The sequence below is a fragment of the Asterias rubens genome, chromosome 15 (assembly GCF_902459465.1).
Source record: "Asterias rubens chromosome 15, eAstRub1.3, whole genome shotgun sequence".
NCBI lineage: Eukaryota > Metazoa > Echinodermata > Asteroidea > Forcipulatida > Asteriidae > Asterias > Asterias rubens.
Window position 1 is genome coordinate 8,074,414 of NC_047076.1, and position 23,287 is coordinate 8,097,700.

Genomic DNA, 23,287 nt, shown 5'->3' on the forward strand with positions numbered 1-23,287 from the left:
CCCAGTATACCTGATGTAAAATTTGTTTGATTCTAAATAAAAATTTCAAACCTTCACAGTACAGTAGGTTTGGTTCAAAATATTTTCAAATTAAGTTTCAATCAAAAAAATTATAATTTACAAATCAATTTAAACCCCAAAAAAACCATACGGTTATCCACTTTTATAATCGAAAAACGAAGCAAGCACATCTTACACACTGAAACAAAAACCAGATGAATTGTTTTTCCCTAGAGCATTCTATATCACAAAGTGCCTAAACAATACAAACACTGTTTACCAATCCACAAGTGGTGACTACACATCAGTTAAAAAAATCATAACTTTTTATAATGAATAACATATCAGCAGCCGTATACATACACCATTCATCTGAGTAAAAACTTTCATTTCCCCCCCCCCCCCCTGCGGCAAGCCGCATGCACCAGCAGTAATCTTTTTCTCCGGGGCTAGAAACCCAGCCAGATACAAGTCTATTAAGTCCCGCACAATCTCCTTCTCCATCAGCCGGGTAATCCCCAGCACACAGGTAGACCAGCGACCCTGTGGGCACAGAGCCATATCCCCTTTAAGCCATTTTTAACCCCCACGAATGCGCACCTGAGGGGCTTTGGAAGAACACCCTGTCTGCCGTGCCCGCTGGGTCCCTCTGTGGCCATGGCCCTCATCCAAAGTCCAGGAACTAGTGACTCCGAACAGCTATTGACCGTGACCTTCCTGCTTGTTTCCAATATAGAGCCGACCCATCAGCCACCACTACCTCAACTTGCACTTCTCATCTTTGCTATGGCTAACACCCCTTCAATAAACGTCACTCAGTGGCTACAATCACTCCCACCCCCAAGTACCGCCTATCAGTTCTGATGATGCACGTGTGCATAGGTCAAAGGTCCTCTCCCACTTTTAACTTAAAAATGATTGAGTATTGGGTGAGAGCATCCACTTACAATAGTGCACCTTAATTGGGAAGCATAGTCTTTTGGTCCTCACTAAATCTATACCGCTGATAACGATATACTACGTCAAATTGCATCTGATCTACTATCAATAGTCAAAAGTGTGGGCTTCACTGACAAGGAATATTTTTGGTAAGAGAAATTTATCCGAGTCAATTACTAGATCAATTGATTTTTAATTTGTTTTTTTATGCTTCCAATAATCATAACAACTAAAATGTTATGCATTTTTGCATTTTGTTGGTGAAATTTTATAACAACATGCACAATGCTACTTCCAGTTATTTTTTTCACTCTCAAATGTTTTAATTTTTAAATTTATCTGATTTTTATTAATACAGTTGTCTAATATTGTTTGTGCATTCTTTTTCTCTCCCCAGGTTTTTATTTCAACCAGCCAAACATTCAAGATGCTTGTTACGTTGCTCGTTTATACCGCCACTGCAGTCGTGTTATCTTTCCTCATTTACTTCATCTATGAAGAGTATGGTTTCAGAGTGCTGAATCTCCCGCCAGGCCCTCGATCTCTGCCCCTCCTGGGGAACGTCCTTCAGATCAACCCAAAATGGCTTCATCTGTCCCTATCACAACTTGCTGAGAAATACGGCCATGTGTTCAGCGTTAAGTTTGGCAAGGATCGGGTGGTTATACTCAATAGGGCCGAGACGGTGAAATCAGCTTACAGCGGTGAAGCCATCACCAGCAGACCCAAGATATTCTCCATCGACTTCTTTTTGAGTAAGGGCTTTATGGCCTGCACCGATCGGCAAGACTTTAAGGTACATACTAAAGTGATGAAGCATGCATTCAGAGTGATCAGCAATTCAAGTTTAGGCTTGAAGCTGGCTAGAGAAGCTGAGAGCCTCATCCAGACATTTGATGCGTATGGAGCACTCCCGTTTGACCCAAGAGACGACACCAATCTCGCCTCTCTGAATGTCCTCTACAACATCGCCTTCGGGAAACGATACCAGAAGGGGGACTCTGAGCTACAGGAGATCTTCAACTACTCCCACGACATCATGAAAGCTGTCTCCCCTGTACATCCCATCAACCTCATCCCCTGGTTACAGAGTATTCCAAACCCCTGGATTGATCATCTCCAAAGCGCCAAGGATAAACGTGACAATCATTTGTTGAGTTTGTATCAGCAGCACATTGATACATACGAGGAAGGGACCATACGTGACATGGTTGATGCTCTTATCCGTGTGGCTAAGAAAGCAGAAAGAGAAGGGGATAGACATGTATTGGATCTGCTCTCACCGGAACACATCACCACAAACATCTGGACAATTTTCTTCGCAGGTACGTCTTAAGATATTTGATAGGTAGTTGCATTAAGCCAATGAATAGAAACAATGTTGTAATTTTGAATATATTTCTTTAGAAGTAATTTCTTCAGGGAAAAGCGATTAGATGTTTAGAGCTTTAAAGTAATGGGAAAAACTTCAGCAACCCTTTTCCTTTTTGTTGTTTGAAATGTGGAACATGATTAAGCATGGCTGGATTAAAAAAAATTGTTTCACGTAAAGTGTTAAGTTAGAGAGAAAGTTTTTGATTTTCCAAACTAAACATCTCTTTTAAAAGTTTATTTCTTTAACACAAAAAGTGTTTCAGAAAATTATACTGGTTGATGTATAAATGTACAGTCCATTGAAGGTAATTTTGTAGCTGCACAAAATACAACCATTTTAAATTGATTAACAACACAATTATTTTACAAATAATTTTAAGATTGATTTATTCTAAATATTTTCAGGTACTGACACAGTATTGAATGCTCTATTGTGGGTATTCCTCTATATGGCAGCATTTCCACACATCCAGCACCGAATACAGTCCCAACTTGATGACACAATTGGCCACGAAAGAATGCCCTCACTCGATGATGAACAAACACTGCCACTTCTCAGTAAGTACCAATTAAATATCACAGTAGCCATGACGGGGCAATTGAAATAAGGGCATGGTGCCCCCGTTTTCAGGGCGTACAAGGTGTTTTATACATTCCTCAAATTTACATAACAAAATGTACATGTACCTATAACAAAATGTACCTGTCACAAATCTGTACTTTATGCGGACTTGATTTTTTTTTTTTTACGGGTAAGGGCACCAAGGCATGTTCTCATTTGGTGTTTTTTTGTTTTTACGGGTAAGGGCACGAGGCATGTTCTCATTTGTAAAGGAAACATCTATAATGAGGAGATTATAAATTCCTACTGGAAGATTTCAAAGAGCACCAAGGCAATGCACAGGGACAACATAGGCAAAAGCCTCAAGTGGAGTATCATGGATTAGCAACTGAATTCAGTTTCTTGTACTATGTTTGATCCTTTTTAAATTTCTTTGAAAACAACTGCACTTGTTTTGGTCCACTTGATTTTAATTTTTAAGATCTCAAATTAACCCAGGCACAAACAGCAATGGCTGTGGGTGCCTTTCTATTTTTTCAAATAGAATTTTACATTTTCTCTCTAAAAAGTAAGGTTGACTGGGATAATTTCTGTGCCATTTAAAGAATGAAGTTAAAGGCATGAAAATGAAAGAACTGAACTGCAGCCACTGAGTTATTCAATATTTTGGTATCCGTGGGCAATGCAAACTTTTTTTCTTTTTTTAACTCTAAAAATGTGCATTACTTTTATTTTATCTAATCTCACATCTACATGTAATCTCATGTGAGAGTGAGTATGGTATTGTACTGTATAAAAAACCAATAACAAACAATCAAGGCTGGGTTATGTTTTCCAATGCATAAGATTGTTATCTTCCTTTCTTCATTCAGGAGAAAAACAAGCAATGGAATGCGAATTCTGTCTTCTTCTACAGAAACTTTGTAAAACTTTCAACCAAAAGTGTTTTACACAAAATTCTGGAAAGATAAACAACCATATAGGCAATCATTTTACAGAATTAAAGGAGCTTTTATTTGAAATGGCATTTATTTTTTTATATTTTTTTTTCCTTTGCTTTTACTTCAGGTGCAACCATCTATGAAACACTCCGGTATAGTTCGTTATCCCTTCTGGGTGTTCCACACGCAGCCGTGAAAGACACAGAAATAGATGGATTCTGCATTCCCAAAGGTAAATATTGGATTTAAATATATTCTATTTATTACTTCTGGTGCTAAAACATAGGATTTAAACTGCCTCTAGCCACTTGACCAGTTCGGTGTTCTAGTGCTCTAGCACTGCAAAGATTATGGGTTCCAATCCCCCAGAACTTGAGAAAATACTGAGTATAAATGGTGCCTAGTACACATTGATGTACAAATGTACAAGGGTTAAAAAAAAAAAAAAATTGTAATTCTGGCTGAAGCTTAGGATTCTCAATTCTCAGAAGAGTGAACAAAGTCAGTATCAATATACAAGCAAATACTGAGTATAAACTTTGCCTAGTACACATTGATGTACAAATGTACAAGGGTTAAAAAAAAAAAAAAATTGTAATTCTGGCTGAAGCTTAGGATTCTCAATTCTCAGAAGAGTGAACAAAGTCAGTATCAATATACAAGCCAAGAACCCATGGAGAGAAGTTTCAGTTTCAGATGTGGGAGGAAAACCTCAGAAAATCATTCCGCGAAAAACCTCTGCAATCAGGTAGGGACTGAACTGAAAAACCCAATCCATTTAGTTCCCCCAGCATGAATCGAACCGGGGTCCTAAAGGTGGACAGCCAGAAAAGACACCACTATGCCAACCCGACAAGACAGACAATAGAGCTGCGTGGGAAGTGATTGCTTAAATATGAAATAATTTCTTTGCAATTCTGTCTACAAAACTGTGAAGAAAACATAAACCAAGCAGACTGCAATGTTGGTCTTTTAAAGAGGATTGTATTTCATTTCCTGCACTCCAGATATTAAGGAGGTTGATGTTTGATTTGTAAGCACCAAGTTTATTACATTTTAATCTTGAGCAGAGCACATTGTATTGGCACTAAAGTACTGAGACCAACTCCATGAAGCTGTTATTAGGTTTAAAGCATTCAAATATCTTCCCGAGCAAAAATAGGACACCAGCTCAAACACTTGAATCAATGCGCATTGCCTCAGGTGACTAATACAACATATTGTTTTAAAACGGTATGAGTTGTGATCTGCATTTTGCATACTGTCTACTCCTACTTTTTGTTTTACACACCACACAAAACAATGTGTCTATACTCTAAGCTGAGAAATCTAATTGATGCTAACTACAATGAATGTATGACTCTTGTTTCCCCCCCCCCCCATCCTCCTTTTGACCTTCTCAGGGGGGGGGGTCAAATGCTCCCGTTTTGAATCAAAAAAATGGTGTAGAAAATCTGAGCATTGTTCCTCTTTCTTAATTACAGGCACACAGGTAATGGCCAACTTTTGGGCAATTAACCATGACGAGAAGGTCTGGCATAAACCCTACGAGTTCGACCCCGACCGATTCCTGGATGAGGATGGCAAGCTCCGCAGTCTGAAAGACTTCCCTTACTTCATGCCTTTCTCAACTGGGCAGAGGGCCTGCCTCGGCAAGAACATCGGGAAGTCTGAAGTGTTTGTGCTAAGCGCATGTCTCCTGCAGAGATTTACTCTTGAGTTACCGGCTGAGACTGAGGGAGACTTGGAGCCTAATATTCACTTTGACCTGGTGCCAAAACCTTACAAGATTATTGCAAAACCAAGGAACCCATCAGAACAATGACTCTCATGCAAATGTTCAGATTTTTAACGCACACAATTTTTTGCATTTTTCAATTAAGAATGTACATATGTGAAAAACTTTAAAGACACAAGCTGGATACAGTTTTTAAATGACAAATATATGTGTACCTAAATATGTATTCGTCTCCGTACCCTTTAATTTTCCGAAAGAGTTGAATATGGTCTGTAAGTTTACTTATCGTACATCTGTTCTAAATAACCATTTTACGTATCAATGCCAGTCTACGCAATGAATTCTGTTGCACGCCTGAAAATAGCGAATTTGAAATAGTAACAAAAACACCAATTGTACAGACAAGTTGTAGCATTGCCCTCTGTTGACTGTATTTACTGGTTGAAAAACAAATGAATGACAGAAAGACTCTTTTTTTCAGTAACTTATGGAGTAAAGGAGTTTCATTCGCCTTGCAGTGTACATTTGCAATTTATCAAACTAAATAATAGTTTTATTGCAATTGCTGTTTTTTACATGGTTGGGTTGGAAAAACAACTGACAAAGGCCCAATTGTATAAAGTGTTTTAGCTGAAAGCGGTCTTTATGGCAATTTTTATTCGACAGGAGGGAATTAGCAGGGAACCTGTCACAAACATTATATGAACTATGGTAATTTGGCTGGTAAACTGTTTCCACCATACAAGATTTTTCAGAGCTAAGCATTTTTGATGAGTTGGGCAATAGCCCTCATTCTTGATGGCAGTCATAAAAGTGGGCTTCACCCAGACATGGCTATGGCTTTGCATTGTGACTTTTCGAGCCTTAACTGATTTGTAGATTACTCATGTAAATTTCTGCTTTTCGAATACCAGTCAAATGGGCTATGGCACTGGACACTATTGGTAATTACTCAAAATAATTATTATCATAAACCTTACTTGGTTACGGGTAATGGGGAGAGGTTGATAGTATAAAACATTGTGAGAAACGGCCCCCGCTGAAGTAATGTAGTTTTGGAGAAAGAAGTAATTTTCAACGAATTTGATTTCGAGACCTCAGAATTTAGAATTTGAGGTCTCGAAACCAAGCATCTAAAAGCACACAACTTCGTATGACTAGGGTGTTTTTTTCTTTCATTATTATCTCGCAACTTCGAGCTTAAATTTTCACAGGTTTGTTACTTTATGCATATGTTGAGATACACCGATAGTAAAGACTAGTCTTAGACAATTACGAATAGTGTCCACTGTCTCGATTTCACAAAGAACTTAGGACTAGTCCTAAGTTAGGGTGAGTAACTCGTGGTACTACTAGTCTCAACTCTTTGTAAATCCACCCCAAGACCTTTACATACATGTACGGCTGATCAAAGTGTCCATTTGAATACCAATCAACATTATCAGTGTGTTTGTTTTGCAGTACTACACTATGTGTGAGATTTTGTTAGTTTATTCTTTATCAACGTCTTTTTTATAAAAGAAAATAAGTAAAGCATTTTTATTGAGTAGTGTGCATGTTCAGTGTATACATAAAAATTACAATTTTTGTTTGTAACCTTGTGAGAGCTTTTACTACGCATGAAGTGTGTACGTGTTACACTATGCATACAGTAACTCTTGGATTTTTGTAAAAACAGATTTTTTAATTGAACTCGATATTAGCTACATATTACCCCCTAGATCTTGTTAATGAATTATTGATTTGCATATTTTTAATGATTCAGAAGAGGGAAAAGTCTAACTTTATTTTGTTATGTCAAAATAATCTCAAAGGTAGTGTTCCTAGTTAGAAAAAATACTGTATATTTTTATGGACTTGTAAATATCTCTTATTTGTAAATGTTGCTGAAGAGTGTCCTTGTCAAAAAGTATGATAGTAACTTTGGAACAGTGTAAACATGTGTAAACAAGGTAGATTTTCTTATTTACCATTCCCTATGCAAGTATTATCGATGGATACACACAAATAAATATGTATCATTATGTATTTTAAAGTTTTGTTAAATTGTTCATGTAGGGATATGCCGCAAACTAACAATATTTATAATGCCTTGTTTACAATATAGAAATTTATAATGAAAGAAAAATAAATAAATTATACAGCTGCTCAAACTGAAAATTGTGGTAAATTCTAGTGTTTATTTTTTGGACAATGATTTTGATTGAAGCTGCGTGCTATCTTCCCCTCTGACATAAATCCAGGCCTTAAATTTGGCACGACAGGCAATGCCATTTGCTTTCTAAACAAACACCTAGGGACGATTTTTGAGACAGACTGCTTTCCAAAAAGACGTAGTTTTAAAAGGAAAGGGCAATCTTCTGAAACTCACTTCAAATACTACCAGATCATTGTTTTTTTTGCAAGAAATATTTGTTCACAAATACAAGTAGCTACCCTGAAAATGTCTGACACATAAACAACGGCAAAGACAGTACTACATGTATAACAAAACATTGTACATATTGAACCCTTACGAATGTGCAACGCACCTCCAAAATTTCTACTAATTCTGGCATCATTTGAGGTGTCAATTCACTTGTGTACATTTTGCCTCCTAAAATGGGGGACTGAATAGGTGGGAGCAATAAACGCACTGTGCGTTGTGCATGGGGTCAATAGTTGGTGCTGTAAACGTTTATAAGTCATTGTTTATCAACCTTTCAAATGGTTCACAACATAAGTGAAGCATACATAAAGTATATCTGGACATAATAAATAACATGTACAATTATAAGCTTGACAATTGGCAAAAAGTTGTGCTGCAGAAGTAAGAAGTCATCTATTTTTGTATACAAGTAAACAAAATTAAAAATCAGCACAAAAGCGTCAAACACAATCCCAACAATAATTTTTCCTACATTACAGTGCCTTCAAATTTGAGCACCAAACAAAACCCAAGCAATTCACATACACGCCTCAACATTTTCAGTCTTTGGTTAGCGGTTTGCATTAAAGCAGCATACAGATACAATGTACTTATGTATCAGCAAAATTTGCAAACAAAATAATTGACAAGTCTGTGATGTGGCCTGACTTTGCTTTAAATGCACGTGCAATGTTTTCTTTATGTGTAATTTAAAAGCAAAAACACAAGAAATAAGAAAAAGAAAAGGAGGAGTCAAGACCATCAGCAACCAGTACCATTTCATGCTTGCAATTTTGGGTCATAAACATTGCAAAATCTTATTTAAGGTTTACAGTAGTCTATTTTTTTTATCAAGACCCTCTGATAATCTTTGATAAATTTTCTGTTTTTCTGATGTTCAAACCACAATTTATTTATTTAAACTTTTAAAAATGAATCTGCAGAATAAAATTTTACTGAAGTAAACATTTTCTTTTTGCAATGTTCATGGTACCATAGACAAATTCCATAATTTCCAGAGCTTGTTTGAGCAATGTCTTGAACCAAAAGGTATCTGTATCAAGACACTTGATAGGTATCATGGAAGAGCCTTTGTTTATTTTTCCATCAGTGGTTTTTTTAGAGCCCATTTTTATCAAGAAAATAACAGACAACTGTTTGACTGTGACAGGTGAGGCACAATTGTTCGATAAACAGACTGATCAGCAAAGTTTTTGGTTGTTCTATACAAAAGATGCCACACATTTTGACAGAAAATATATTCATAAGAATGGAAAGTTATGGAGATTGTCATCAAAAGCAGATGCATAGGAGGTACATTCAAAGCGGTTTTGAGGGGTACCTGCTTTGAAGAAGAGGATGATGAGGATGTAGATCCTGAAGAAGAGGGAGAATGTGATGTGGTAGGACCAGTGGTGGACACTTTAGAAGAGTCAGGCTTTCAAGAGAGTGAGTATGAGATTTCAAGAGAGAGTAAGATGAAGAAAACCATAAGTCAGGTGTCTGTTGTTGACATTCATTTAGAGGTACATAGTACACACTGCTTTAGCTGTGATCGAGTTATGATTATTTAAACTAATATTGCTTTTAAGTAAGAAATGACTCACTTCTGCTGTATGTTTTAACAACTGGGTTAAGGTCTAGGGCCTACTCATTTTGTGATGAACAATTCACACCCAAAAAAATTATTGCAACTTTGCCAGTCCACCTGTTATGGACTTGCTTTTGTTTGAGTGAAAATTGTATTTGTCTGAACTTCAAAGTAGACAGACATATCCCGCAGTGTGTACTTGTTAAAAATGCTATGCCAAACAGTTCCCTTACAAATTAAAATTAATCATCTTGATTGATCTTTGTTACAGACAGTTTGAGTTTTTAAATACAAATTTTATTATAATTAAAATATATATACAACTATATACAACTAAAAAAGTAGTTATGCTAGGAAGAAATGAAATGAAAACAAACAAACAAATAAACAAACAAACAAACATCAAAAATCAAATTGAAATGGTGTTCAAAAATGAATGTAAAATATTTTAAAATCACAATGAATGAGTATGTTAATTAATTGCCCTACTTAATGTAGGAATTTGGGACAGAATAGATAACATCATCACAATCAAAATATTATCGTATAGGACGCATGATTACAGCTATAAACAAAATTTCACTAAACTGGTTCAACACAAAGTATATGGACGCACGAAATGTCGTTTCTTATGTTTCCCTTTGTTTTGCACTAACGCTAATGATGTGTGTATGGCAGCTCCGACTTTGTGTAAATCGCGTCCAAACAAACACGTTTATTGTCTAATGTAAACCACTCTACGGTTTAAAATGTACCAAATATTGAAGATGTATATGTCTTGATACTTACCGGGTAATTTTTTTGGAGATAAGCCCTCATTCCTGGCTGGTTTGAGGCCGGGAATCGTTGCTGTTGAACAGAAGGAGACATGAACGGGTGAGACGCCATTTTGAGAAATAATGAATTTCGACCAGACTGTACTATTATTTGAGAGGTAAAGGTATAAATGAGGGGAACACAAAAATGCGTTGGAGAGCCGTAAAACTAATGAAACTTCAATTTCAATTTTAAAATTAAATAGTATGTATAAATCATTCATTATTATACATTGTATCATTTTTATTTACTAAAATTAGACAAAAAGTATTCTTTTTATTAAATACATTTCTATATGACTATCTCTTATCAGTAATTACACTTTTGAATAATAAAACCGGTCCAAAACTTCTAGCGACCAGCAACCTTTGCGAAAAAAACACTACTTCCGGTTCAAAAAATAACCCGACTTATCGTCTGCTCTTTTTTCGGGGAATTCCTTTTTGCGAGCGTGGTGTCTTTCTGAAGTAAACTTGGAAACCTCCGACATGACCAACTTCAGCTGTATGTATTGTACGTCCTTCTAAATGATGGGCCCATACCAGGACAGATTTAAAGCAAACTCACGCCACTAGTCACTACAAATAAATGTTGCATTTTTGTTTCATTCATTCCTGACGTGTGACACTGTACCTCACACTGTACAGAACAGTGAAAAGTCACTATTCATAGACAACTCGACCTTTAGTTTATTAAGTGGTGTTTGATTGAAGCATATTGAAGCTTCATTTGCATGGTGTTGAAAATAAGAAGTAACTATAAATATTATTTATTAAACGAAGACTTGCTGACAGTACAACCCTGTGTAAAATATCTTTTGGGAGATTTGGTCTGGAAATTTGACTTTATTAATTTTTATATATTTCTTTATTTAAAATTAAATTGGGCCTAACCCCTACTAAGCTTAATAAAAGTTGTTTTTTAACTAAACCTTGGAAAAAGGTCCTCCCTCCATGCTGTACACTTTGTTAATCCATCCAATACTCTGATTAATAATAATAATAATAACACAGCATCTATAAAGGCGTGCTAAATCTGGTGAAAAACCATTCAAAGGCGCCGGTCAAGATGGAAAGAGGGAAAATTCTCAAGTGTTGGGGAAAGCAAGTGTGAACAGGTGTGTCTTAAGTTGATGCTGAAAGATGGAGATGTCATGGATTTTCCTGAGGTTTTCAGGGAGTGAATTCCAGAGCCTGGGTGATGTAATAGCTAGACGAGACCGGGGAACAAGGAGCATGTTGCTGGTGAATCTAAGACCCGGTCTTGTAGTACGGGGAGTCAACAGGTTTTGAATATAGAGTGGGGCTGAACCTTGGAGTGCCTTGAAAGTGAGAATGATTACTTTGAATTTGATGCGTTGTTTGATGGGAAGCCAATGTAGATTATAAAGGATTGGAGTGATGTGGTCATGCAATTTATTTCCAGTCATAAGACGTGCTGCAGCGTTCTGAACAGATTGGAGGCGCTGCAGCGTGCTCTGTGGAAGGCCAGCAAGCAGGCTGTTGCAGAAATCCAGTCTGGAGGTGATAAACGCATGGATGAGTTGCTCTGCTGCCTTCATGGAAAGAAGACGTCTGATCTTAGCGATGCGTCTGAGGTGTATGTAGGAAGATTGGCAGACACGATAAACATGTTTTTCTAGGTTCATGCACTGGTCAAAGAGCACGCCGAGATTTCGTACATCTGTGCTTGGTGTGACCAGGGTATCGCCAATCTGAATGTGTTGGATGGGAACTTTGTTGCGGAGTTGTGGAGAGGAGATGATTATGAACTTCGTTTTAGAAGGATTGAACTTTAGAAAGTTGTCCAGCATCCATCTTTGGAAGTCGTGCAAGCAGTTGGTGAGTGACAAGAGGATGTTGTTGTGATTACCTACCAAGTTGGGACTGAAAGTTGTGTATAATTGTGTGTCATCAGCGTAGAAGTGTGATTGTAAATGATGTTTCTAGCAATTTGACCAAGTGGCGATGTATATAGAGTGAAAAGAACGGGACCTAGGACAGAGCCCTGCGGGACTCCATAGTATACTTTGGCCTCCGGTGATGATTCCCCTTGAATTTGAACTAGTTGAGAACGGTTATGTAGGTAGGATTTGATCCAGTTTAAAGCTGTGCCCCCAATACCAAAATTAGAATGCAGTCTCTGGATGAGAACATCGTGGTCAATTGTATCGAAGGCCGCTGAGAGGTCGAGCAAGATCATTACAGCCTTTTTGCTGTCGACTGCGCACATGATGTCATTGTGGACTTTAAGAAGGGCCGTTTCCACACTATGAAACTTACGGTATGCAGATTGGTGACTTTCGCGCAGCTGGTTTTCTGACAAGTGTGCGTTTAGTCTTGCAGCAACGACCTTCTCAGTGACCTTCGACACAAAGGACAAATTAGATATAGGACGATAGTTCTTTAAGTCATTACAGTCCAAAGATTCTTTCTTGATTACTGGGGTGATCAAAGCAGTTTTGAAGCTGTCTGGGAACTGGCCACTTTCGAGAGAAATGTTGATCAGCCGGGTTATTGGGACTACCAACGAGTTGTTCAAGTTCTTAACCAGCAATGTCGGTAGAGGGTCCAGTGGGCATGATTTGGGAGGAGATCTCTTGATTATCTTGGCGATCTCGTCCTCCGAAAAAGGTCTCAGGGTTTCGAGGGTTGGACTCGGTGGTGGGGTTGGGTCAGAGCTACTGCTAACTGTGATAGGTGAGGGTATGGGGCCTGTTTGATTTGAAACCAGGTCACCTCTGATCTGATCAACTTTGCTAGTGAAGTAAGCTGAAAATCTGCACGCTAGTTCCCTCGGATGCGTGTCAGTAGGAAGCTTGTGGGTTGTTTTTCTGTGCATGAGGTGATTTGTTATTTCAAAGAGAGCCTTTTGATTAAACCTTATTTACAAAAAAAATTGCTTTCATTTTATGATTAGTTGCAATTCAATAAATATAAAACAAATCAAATTTTGAACCAAGAAATGCATCTTGTACTTTGTACAGGTAGTTTAGTTTTACGTTTTACAATGGTTGTATTTTCTTGCCAGGTCAAGTATTTTACCAGAAATTAACAACGTAACCATGACAACTGAACCATCTTCAGTGATCCTTACAGTTCGTCTGATCAGATCATTTGAGCATCGTAACATCAAGCACATTGTTTACAAGAACGTCTCTTTGGACATGAAAGTCGGCAAGTTTATTGAATTTGTGAAAACAGGTTTGTACACATTGTGTGCGATTTTTTGTTTAATCTTGCTAAAGGAGCATGCCTCGAAATTTGTGTGATATCTTTCTTTTATATCGGATACACTTTGCAATGTTGACTTGGTAGAGGAGGTGTTTCTGGATTACTTAGCAACCACCCTTGCTTACAGGTTTCCTCAGGCTTGTGAACTACAGGGATTAAGTTCACTTATGAGGTATCCTTCGTGTCATTACCAGAAATATGTAGTATTAATAATGTAGCACCAGTAACATAATGACATGGCAACAAGAAGGAATATCCAGTCAATATGATGAGGGAGGAAAATCCCAAGTGAAAAAAAACCTGTACAATCAGGTAGGGACTGTATCCACATATTAACACTCCAGTCTGAGATGGGTTCCATCCAGGGTCATGCTGAGGTAAAAGGCAGGGGAATCAATTGCACCCCCCCCCCCTTTTCTGGTCTACGTGTGTATTTTATAACTGTGTATGTTTAGTTGCAGTGTGGGCATTCCTTTGTCCTTTGGGAATTTAGAATTACATTGTTCTCACATGTTAGTAATACTGATAGTGGTGTATTTGGAATAGCTCTAAAAAAACGTTGTTTTTGGAATGGGGGCGTTTTCTGAGAACAGTGATGGTTGGTCTATTTTGGATCCACATTGTTCTTTTTTGGAATGTGGGTATTCTATCGGGAAACTGTTGGTCTGTCAGTGTTGCTGTCTGGAATCCTCATTATTCTTTCTTTAAACAGTTTCTTCTACCTTCTTAAACAAGCGACGTTCTTTTGGTTTCACTTCTCGTCACATCATAAACCGCTTAAAGGCAGTGGACACTATTGGTAATTGACAAAGACCAGTCGTCTCACTTGGTGTATCTCAAGATATGCATAAAATAACAGACCTGTTTAAATTTGAGCTAAATTGATTGTAGAAGCTGCGAGATCTGAATGAAATAAAAAACACCCTTGTCACAAAAAGTTATGTGCTTTCAGATGCTTTATTTCGAGACCTCAAGTTCTAAATCTGATGTCTCGGAATCAATTTCATGGAAAAATACTTCTTTCTCAAAATCTACTTTACTTCAGAGGGAGCTGTTTCTCACAATGTTTTATACTATCAACCTCCCCATTACTCGTCACCAAGTAAGGTTTTATGCGAATAATTATTTTGAGTTATTACCAATAGTGTCCACTGCCTTCAAGGGAAACTGACTGGATGAATTTTAAGTGATTCGGGTTCAAACAAAGACAAAGTTCGTAGAGCCGGTTTTGAACCAACGACCTCCAGATTAACGTGCCGGTGCTCTACTGAAGAAATATTATCTCTGGATTATTTTCTCTAATTGGCCAAGTTTAACTTGCGTGCTAGACACTCTAAAAACAGATTCACTAGTTGTCAACACTGTTGACATCTAGTGGTCATGTTGGCGTAGTAGTTTGATAATCCTCGCGTTCCAACTTTAGGACCCAGGTCCGATTCACACAGGGGACTATGTGGATTGGCTTTTCAGTCCCTACCTGACAGCATGGGTTTTCTCTGAAATAACTCTCTGGGGTTTCCTTCCACATGGTTGAAGAAAGCTGTGCCACTTTCCCACCAAAATGGCTCCCTTACAGCAGCCGAGTTCACGAAGTAGTGCACATCGTTGCGACACTTGCTTAAGTTGCATTTCAAGCACTTTGGCCAATATAATACTGACTTATGCAATCAAAATTAAGTAAATAACTTTCAGACTTGCGTCGCTTTCAGACTTGGTGTAACTTTCGTGAATTCAGTCCTTACTTAGTGGTACAACTTGCGCTAAAACATTGCACAAGTGGACTAACGCCCTGGTTTAAAGGGTGAAACAGTGAATTTACCTTTTAAAGATTATACCTTGTATTGTATATTAGATATCAAGACAAGAGCTGGCATACTGCCCCCATTCAGAACACACAACTACGACACGCTGAAAATCCAGCATAAAGCTTTTGGAGCAAAGGTAAGACGAAGCACGTTTGATAAGGCGAAGCACCTAAAGCACTCTCAGTTTTATCGCTCATGGTGTGTGGGGTGTCTTGACCGAGGGGATAAGAGCACTGGACTCAAGCTCTGGTGTTTTTAACCAGCAGTAGAGTGTGGGTTTGAGTTCAAACGTGACACTTTGCTGTCTGCTTGGGATGGGAAGTAAAGCCATAGGTCATGTGTGTTGTGTATTGCACGTAAAAGCATCCTATCTCGAGCTAGAACGAGAAACTCGTCCTAACTTGGGATGGGTTCAATGCATCCAACTGTCTTCTGATAGGAAACTGAACTTGTATTAAGTCCTAAGATTCATCCTAAGTTAGGAAGAATTTGGTGAAATCGGAGGCAGTACATTTATCGTAAAGAGAAGGGGTTTGCCCCGTTGTTCCTAGTCTGATTGGCTGTATATTGCCACATTACCTTGTAAACCATTACATGAGGAACGGGTCAGGAAAAATACGGAATGCTGAAGCGCCATTAGCGTCACTGAGTTACTGATTTGAGCGCTATGTAAGAAGCCACTAATAAAATTATTATAAAGTTCTGTCACACAATTACCGTTATCATACTATATGATGCTACAGAACTGTCATGAGACATGTAGTTATCTACCTATCACTATGCAGAATGCCTCATATCCTAAACAGGAATATATATACAAAATAATGGGTTTTAGGAGTTTCAAATAAGGGACTCTTAACGACTCATTTGTTTTTATTTCTTTTGTTTTGCTCACAGCGATTTCAATCCTTTGGCAAAGGGGCTTTCATAAATTCCTGTTATTATTATTATTTTTAAGAACACAGAAACAAAACTCTTTGTGTTGCACATGGGCATGCGTGGCATTGGCGATAGGACTTTCGACCTGTGAACCTTTGGAATCTGACAACATCATTTTCTGTTGTGTAGACCATGTACTACATTAGACCATGGCAATGGCATTTCAATTGCAAGTGTAAAATTCAAGATACAACTTTTCAAACTTTGAGAAAGTGGTTTCATGGCTTAAAGCTTGCACTCCTGGGTGAAGAGACTCAACAATGGCAAATTGTGCAATGGACCATGTTTAATAATGTGAGCAGTGTTCTCTCACAAAGTCTTACCACAAAGTGTACTTTTGTCCCAACTAAAAAACAATGCCCTTACATTTATGTATATTATTTTTGTTTTTAATTTGTAAACGTTATCAATTTCAGACCAATGATCCAGCCATTAACACTGAGAATGATGAAGAGTTAATACTTAAAGATGATGCAACACTAGCGGACTCCAAAATTGGCAAGTTTTTTTAATTTCTGCGATACCTTGTGGCCTTGTCACACACGAGGCAACTTTTACAGGCAGCTTGGAGGCAACCAACTGCAGTGCACGCTACGAGACCACTTTGGTAGCACATGATAAATTTTTCAAACAATGTCTTACGATTCCCTCCCCAAAAATAAATGAACTTCTAAATGTGAATGGATTGCCTGGAACTGCTTGCCTGTAAATTTCCTTGTGTAACATAACCCATAGACTCATTATTTACCCTCGTGAACTTCCTTCCCCCACCTCCAACAATCGTCATCTCAGTGCCCGGCAAGTGTTTTTTTTTTATAAGTATCATGACATTAAAGTAGCATTAAATTTTATAAAGGACTAGAGAAAAGTCTCATATAAAGAATGTGTGGCTAGTGGGAACTCGCCAACCTCATTCCAAAGTTCAACCACAAATTCCATTCTAAATGTGTTGACAGTAATCATACCCTATTTTTGTCACTCAGTATGTTAACTTGCCAGGGATCACATAACATGTTCTTCTCGGTTGTGATGTGGACCAACTTTTTTCTTGTTATTATCTGGTGGGAAAATCAGGTCAATCGTACGGTATCGAGTGATGCCTCAAATAAATGGAAAATTTTTCAGAAAATGGGAAAAGGGGCATTTTAAGTTTTCCCCCGATTGAAATTTTTCATACACAAGTAAATGTTTGCGCCAAAAATGGTCCTCTCTCCCATTTTGATATTTTTTTTATTGTTCAGTTAAAATTTGACCCGGCCTCGTTTTGCCATACATGACTCTTGAGCATACATGCGTAAAGGAAGTGTAGTATGAAACTGCAGTGTTTCAGCGGATATGCGCTAGTAGACGAACCACCTATCATCAAAAAAAGCCCAGGGCTGTTCATTAACAACAACTCCCCCTCCCCCTTCCTCCCTGCGAACCCCTGGAGACCATCGTCTGAGACGAGTTCACTTTAAGTAAACCTCACAAAGTCTCGCTGATATTTTCTTGCTCAGATCAGTTTCATGTTTCAAGAGGAGTTGTACAGTGTGGGGAAGTGAGACAGTGTGGGGAAGTGAGACTAATTTGGGCAATATTGTAATAATCTTAGTCCTGTGTCGGCTCAAATTATAAGTTATGGGTTACCTCAGCTCATTCTTTTTTTTAAAGGGAAAGTGTCAGTCTGGTTGTACTTGAGCAAAAGTCAATCCTTTTTGTTTGTCTGCCAAAAAACACCAATTCAAAGTTAACTATCCTGTGACTTGTTTTCAAAAAAAGGATTGAAAACAATGAATCTCTAGGGTCAACATTAGGGCCATGACATATGGGTGCTCACATTGCATAAACTACAGAGATAACAAATCCGGTTGGCTGACTTCTTTCTACCTGGGCCCAATTTCTTAAAGCTGTTTAGCAGAAAAAACTGCTAAACATATTTATTGCCTAAGCAAAAAATCCACATCAGGGGCCAATTTCATAGAGCTGCTTAAGCAAAAAAGTTGCTTAAGCACAAAAATAGCTCGCATGTTATTGGTAAAGATTTCATGCCATAAACATTGCTTGTGACTGGTATTTAGCTGTTGTTTGCTTAGCATAACAATTGAGTAGAGTCTTGGCCTTTTATCTGATTTTACTAGGCAAGGATTTGTTTGCTTAAGCAAAATTTTGTGCTTAAGCAGCTCTATGAAATTGGGCCCAGGTAGAATTTGTTGTTTAGAGGTTAAGAAATTGGTTTTGGGGATTCGAATCCCACCTGACAAGTATGCCTGGAGAGTTCCCCCCCCCCCCCCTTTTGCAGGATGTTGGAAAAACTTGGAGTAAACAGTGCTTATCATTCACCCAATGGTGTAAGGATAAAAACTAAGATATTGTAGAAACTTGTTATCACGAAATCCTCCAAAAGCTCAAGGACCAATTTCATAGCGCTGCTTAACGGCAAGCAAATTTTCATGCTTACTATAGCAGAAGATGTTGGATAAGCTTATTAAAGACACTGGACACTATTGGAAAATAACTTCTTTCTCAAAAACTACGTTACTTCAAAGGGAGCCGTTTCCCACAAAGTTTTATACTTATCAACACATCTCCATTGCTTGTTAACAAGTATAAAGTTTTATGCTAATAATTATTCTGAGTAATTACCAATAGTGTCCACTGACTTTGAAAGTGTTGTACTTTTTGTATAATTGTGTGGAAGAGTAACAGGAGAGGGGGGTGACTAAAAATAGTAAACTTCCCGATCAAGTTTAACTTCCCATTAACCTTAATCAAAGTTTAAGTCTCCGTGATCTAGATTTGTAAAATCTTTATCTGCAGTGTCACTTACCTTTCTGTGGCTTCCAAGTATAAAAATAGTCAAATTACCATTTAGATAAGATACCTTCATTTCCTGAGGGGTGTTATTGTGATATTATACCTAGTTCATTTAAAGACATTGACACTATTGGTAATTGTCAAAGACAAGTCTTCTCACTTGGTGTATCTCAACATATGCATAAAATAACAAACCTGTGAAAATTTGAGCTCAATTGATCGTCCAAGTTGCGAGATAATAATGAAATAAAAAACACCCTTGTCACATGAAGTTGTGTGCTTTCAGATGCTCGATTTCGAGACGTCAAATTCTAAACTTGAGGTCTCGAAATCAAATTCGTGGAAAATTACTTCTTTCTCTAAAATTACATCACTTCAGAGGGAGCCGTTTCTCACAATGTTTTATACTATCATCTCTCTCCATTACTCATTACCAAGTAAGGTTTTATGCTAATAACTATTTTGAGTATTTCCCAATAGTGTCCACTGCCTTAAAGCGTATTCCACAGGTTAGTAAGAAAATTAGGCCGCCATCTTTTGTGTTTACCATGGATTTGCATTGTTAAGTCATTCATTTTTGTACAAAAGCACCAAAAGATAATCATGCCTTTTCATGTGTTTAAAGGTTAGTGGTGCTATAAAATGGGAAGCGCACAGTACCGGGGGTAAGCACAAAATCGGCCATTAAGCAGCTCTGTGAAATTGGGCCCAGATAATAGATGAGTAACAGTGAACAACTTATAATCAAAGTTGTATCAGTTTTGTGGTTTACCACATGTCTTGTGTCATAATTAATTTGTCTCCCCTTTTTTTTTTCACCACCAGAGTCAGAAACGGAACTATCATTTTTCCGACGCGATGAGTATGAGAGCTACAAAGCCAACCCTGTCAGGTCCTGGTAGGATTATCTTCATCCACTATCATTCGTTTTATCATCATCATCATCACCATCATTAATCATAGCCAAAGACGTTGCTTTAGAATTGCAAAGTTCGTGGGTCCAAATCCCACCCTAGTGATATGCCTGTGATTTTGTTCACAGAATTTGGGAAAGCACTCAGTGTACACTGGTAGTACACACAGGTGTATAGGTAAAACCAAACTGAATATCACTTCCATCAAAACCATCAGCTTGGAAAGATTACAGAGATAATTTCTGATAGCCTGACTAAAAAACAGATTTGAAGGTCAAAAGTAGTCAGGCAGATTGGGTACAGGACTCGTGAACCCATGGTGTATTTTGGGCATTAGACCAAAGCAAGTCTGTGACTTTGTTTTTGAAGGGGCGCTTCAATTTACCCCTAGTCACGAACACCTGTAGGAGGATAAAGCTAATTTTCTGATAGAACCTTAAAGACTAACTAAAACTAAAAAATTATTATTATTTTGCTATAGAAAGGTAAAGAAGTGAGTAATGATTAAATATATTATAACTAAAACTCAATATCAATTTTTTTGGTTTAATGTAAGAAGAAACAAACAATCGTTTTGGTCGCTGTCGTGCTGGGCAAAAATGCAGAGTTTCACTTAAAAATTCCCTAAAAAGCCTAGGAAACAAAGCAGCAATGTGACATCACACAATGGACTCGATCGAAACAAAACAATGGAAAATGCATGGCAAGGATTATAAACAACCTTCATCCAGATTGTGGTGTGACCTAATGGTTTATGTCAGTTTGCTCTTTCAACAAAATAGTCTAACTCCACCCGGCAGCATGGTAAATCATGTACAGTAACTGTAATTATCGTAAGACCATATTTGAAATTAACAATGTATTGTGGTGTGTCATGGCCGAGCGGTTAAGAGTACCGGACTCAAGCTCTGGTGTTTGATCAGCAGAGTGTAGGTTCGAGTCCCGGACGTGACACTTGCTACGTAAAATTGGGCAGGTAGTGCTTTCTGCTCTACCGGCCAGGCTTCGGACTGATGATACCCAAGCCTACATCCGTATGGACTGTAAAAGGGGTAACCCTGTTTCAGCCCTAGGAGTGGGTGGCAACGGCCTCTGGAATAAAATAATTGTAGCCCACACCATGAAGTGGCCTTCCGGCCTTGTGTGTCTGGCGACTTGCATAAAAAAAATAAATGAAAAGTAAAATTATGAAGATATTCTTTTGCACGATTAAAAAGCCCTGTGGGAAATTCTAACAGTCACTTTTGTTACAACGTGTCTAGTTGGCAGCGACAACAGCATTAGGGATTTTTTCCCCCAGAGGATTGCTCTTTTGGAACCAGAGGCCTGAACCGCCAATTCAGATGTTGCTTACTTTGACCACTGAAATTAAAATTCTGGAATTCTTATAGATTTGTTGCTGAGAAGCTGTATAGCCTCGACTTGGTAATATTATAATAACTTATACAATTGTTCAAGATTAAAAGTAAATTTTATCATATCAAAGCACAGAGATCATCGAGAAAATGCAGTTTGTGAATGTGGTGTTGTTGTTGTTTTTGTGGATTTTTTTGTAACCCTCGAACTTAAAGATACCTGTGTAGGTAGAGATGATGATGAAGACATTTTCAGTTTTAGATGTGGGATGAAACCCATGTAATCAGGTTAGGACTGAGGTGGGGTTCGAACCTGGGACCACAGAAGTGAAAGGCTGGGTCAGATGCCAAGAAGCCAAACTGGGCCCAACTTTATAAAGCTGTTAAGCAGAAAAAGGATTTGCAAATTCCTTTGCTAAGCTAACAAATATTAGAGGGGCACTAATCGCAACGATGTAACTTTTATATAATTTTGGCAACCTGTTTCTGCTAAGCAAAATTTGTCTGTGCTTAGGGAGGTTTTTGTGCTTACAAATGGGCCTTGATCTCCATGTTGATGAAATGATAAGCAAAGCCGTGTCCGAATTGGCGGCTACGTCTACAGCCAGATTTCTGGGTCATCAAGCATTGAGGTAAAGGACGTCCTTAGCAACTACCTTAGCAACAGCCGTAGCCGTAGCTGTAGACGCCAATAGACCCCTTGCATGTGACATCACATGCTTAAAAAAAGGCCCTCACTGGGGTCAAAAAGCCCCTTTACTGGGGTCAAAGGAGGCAAAAGATTGGACGATAGGTAATCTTTCTGCGTGAAAACGTGCGCGTCAGTGCAGCGTTTCGAATTAAGTCGGTTCTATTCTGATAAAGCCTAAACTATGTATTTGCTTTTACTAGATTTTGCTAGAGATCCCCCCTCCACACAATGCCACTGAACAGTAGTCGTTGTCCTTTGACTGAGTGAAACCCAAGGTAGAGCCAATCTTGATGTGATGATTGATTGATGGGAGCTAGATTGTGACCAGGTGTACTAGGAATTAATGTGGGATATCCCCAGGATATGTCAGCAGTAATTCACCGTGGCAGGTACATGTATTTAAATACATGAGGGGGACAAGTTCATAGACTTGCTTTAAGGAGAAAATATTTGCTTAAAACATTTCTGCTTAGCAAAAATAAACTTTATACCATTCACAGATTGTACACATGAATTGTTTTAGCTAGTAAACCTTGCTTCCTGTAAGCATAATTTTGTTGTGATAGCTATTTGTTGTGCTTAACTAGCTCAATGAAATTGTGGGGGGATGGTGGTTCCGTCTGACTATACATTTGAGAATTTAGCTGATTATGGCAAGGGCTTAATTTCATAGAGCTGCTTTGAGGGTTTGGAGGACACAAAGCACATAATCCACATATTTGCATTAAACTTACACAGTTTAAAGATAATGAAGGTAAAAAGCTCCACTTCAAGTATCACTTACTTAGGTGCTGTAGTTTTTGAGAAATGAGTGAAACAACTTGCAAAAAATAATTTGAGCCGAAAATTATTTTAGCATGTAAAACGGTATTGAACACTTATGGTAATATACCCAACTCATACATTTTACATGCTAAAACTGAGGCCAAAATTAGGACATTGTGACAATTTGGTGAACTTTTTTTACTCATATCTCAAAAACTACAGCACCTCGGCAAGTAATATTTTCAGGGAAGCCTTCTACTATCATTATTATCAAACTGTCACAGGTTCAAACCATGTTTTGAAAATTTTTCTGTGATCCCCCCCCCAAAAAAAAAAAAAAAAAATTGGATGAAAGTTGGATTGGATGAAAATTTTATGAAATTTGTGGTTTATTATTGACAAACATAAAAAGGACAGAGAA

General features: G+C 38.0%; 2 protein-coding genes across 4 annotated transcripts; both read left to right on the forward strand.

Moving 5' to 3' along the window:
- The first annotated feature begins 608 nt into the window (after window positions 1-608).
- LOC117300090 (steroid 17-alpha-hydroxylase/17,20 lyase-like) lies at window positions 609-6,551 on the forward strand. The gene is made up of 5 exons (XM_033783778.1): window positions 609-1,088; window positions 1,337-2,264; window positions 2,719-2,871; window positions 3,944-4,048; window positions 5,301-6,551. Exons 2-5 carry the CDS (start codon window positions 1,367-1,369, stop codon window positions 5,639-5,641), a joined length of 1,497 nt encoding a protein of 498 aa, XP_033639669.1. The 5' UTR covers window positions 609-1,088; window positions 1,337-1,366; the 3' UTR covers window positions 5,642-6,551.
- Window positions 6,552-10,347: 3,796 nt separating this feature from the next.
- Window positions 10,348-20,994, forward strand: LOC117300091 (UPF0538 protein C2orf76 homolog). Of its 3 annotated transcripts, none has more exons than XM_033783779.1 (5): window positions 10,348-10,428; window positions 13,399-13,571; window positions 15,454-15,542; window positions 16,762-16,843; window positions 19,967-20,994. In XM_033783779.1, the coding sequence occupies exons 1-5, from the start codon at window positions 10,421-10,423 to the stop codon at window positions 20,041-20,043; spliced, it is 429 nt and encodes a 142-aa protein (XP_033639670.1). In that variant the 5' UTR covers window positions 10,348-10,420; the 3' UTR covers window positions 20,044-20,994. The 3 variants fall into 3 exon arrangements, with proteins under 3 accessions (XP_033639670.1, XP_033639672.1, XP_033639671.1); XM_033783781.1 differs by lacking the exon at window positions 10,348-10,428 and adding an exon at window positions 10,742-10,881; XM_033783780.1 differs by lacking the exon at window positions 10,348-10,428 and adding an exon at window positions 10,743-10,872.
- Window positions 20,995-23,287: the final 2,293 nt, after the last annotated feature.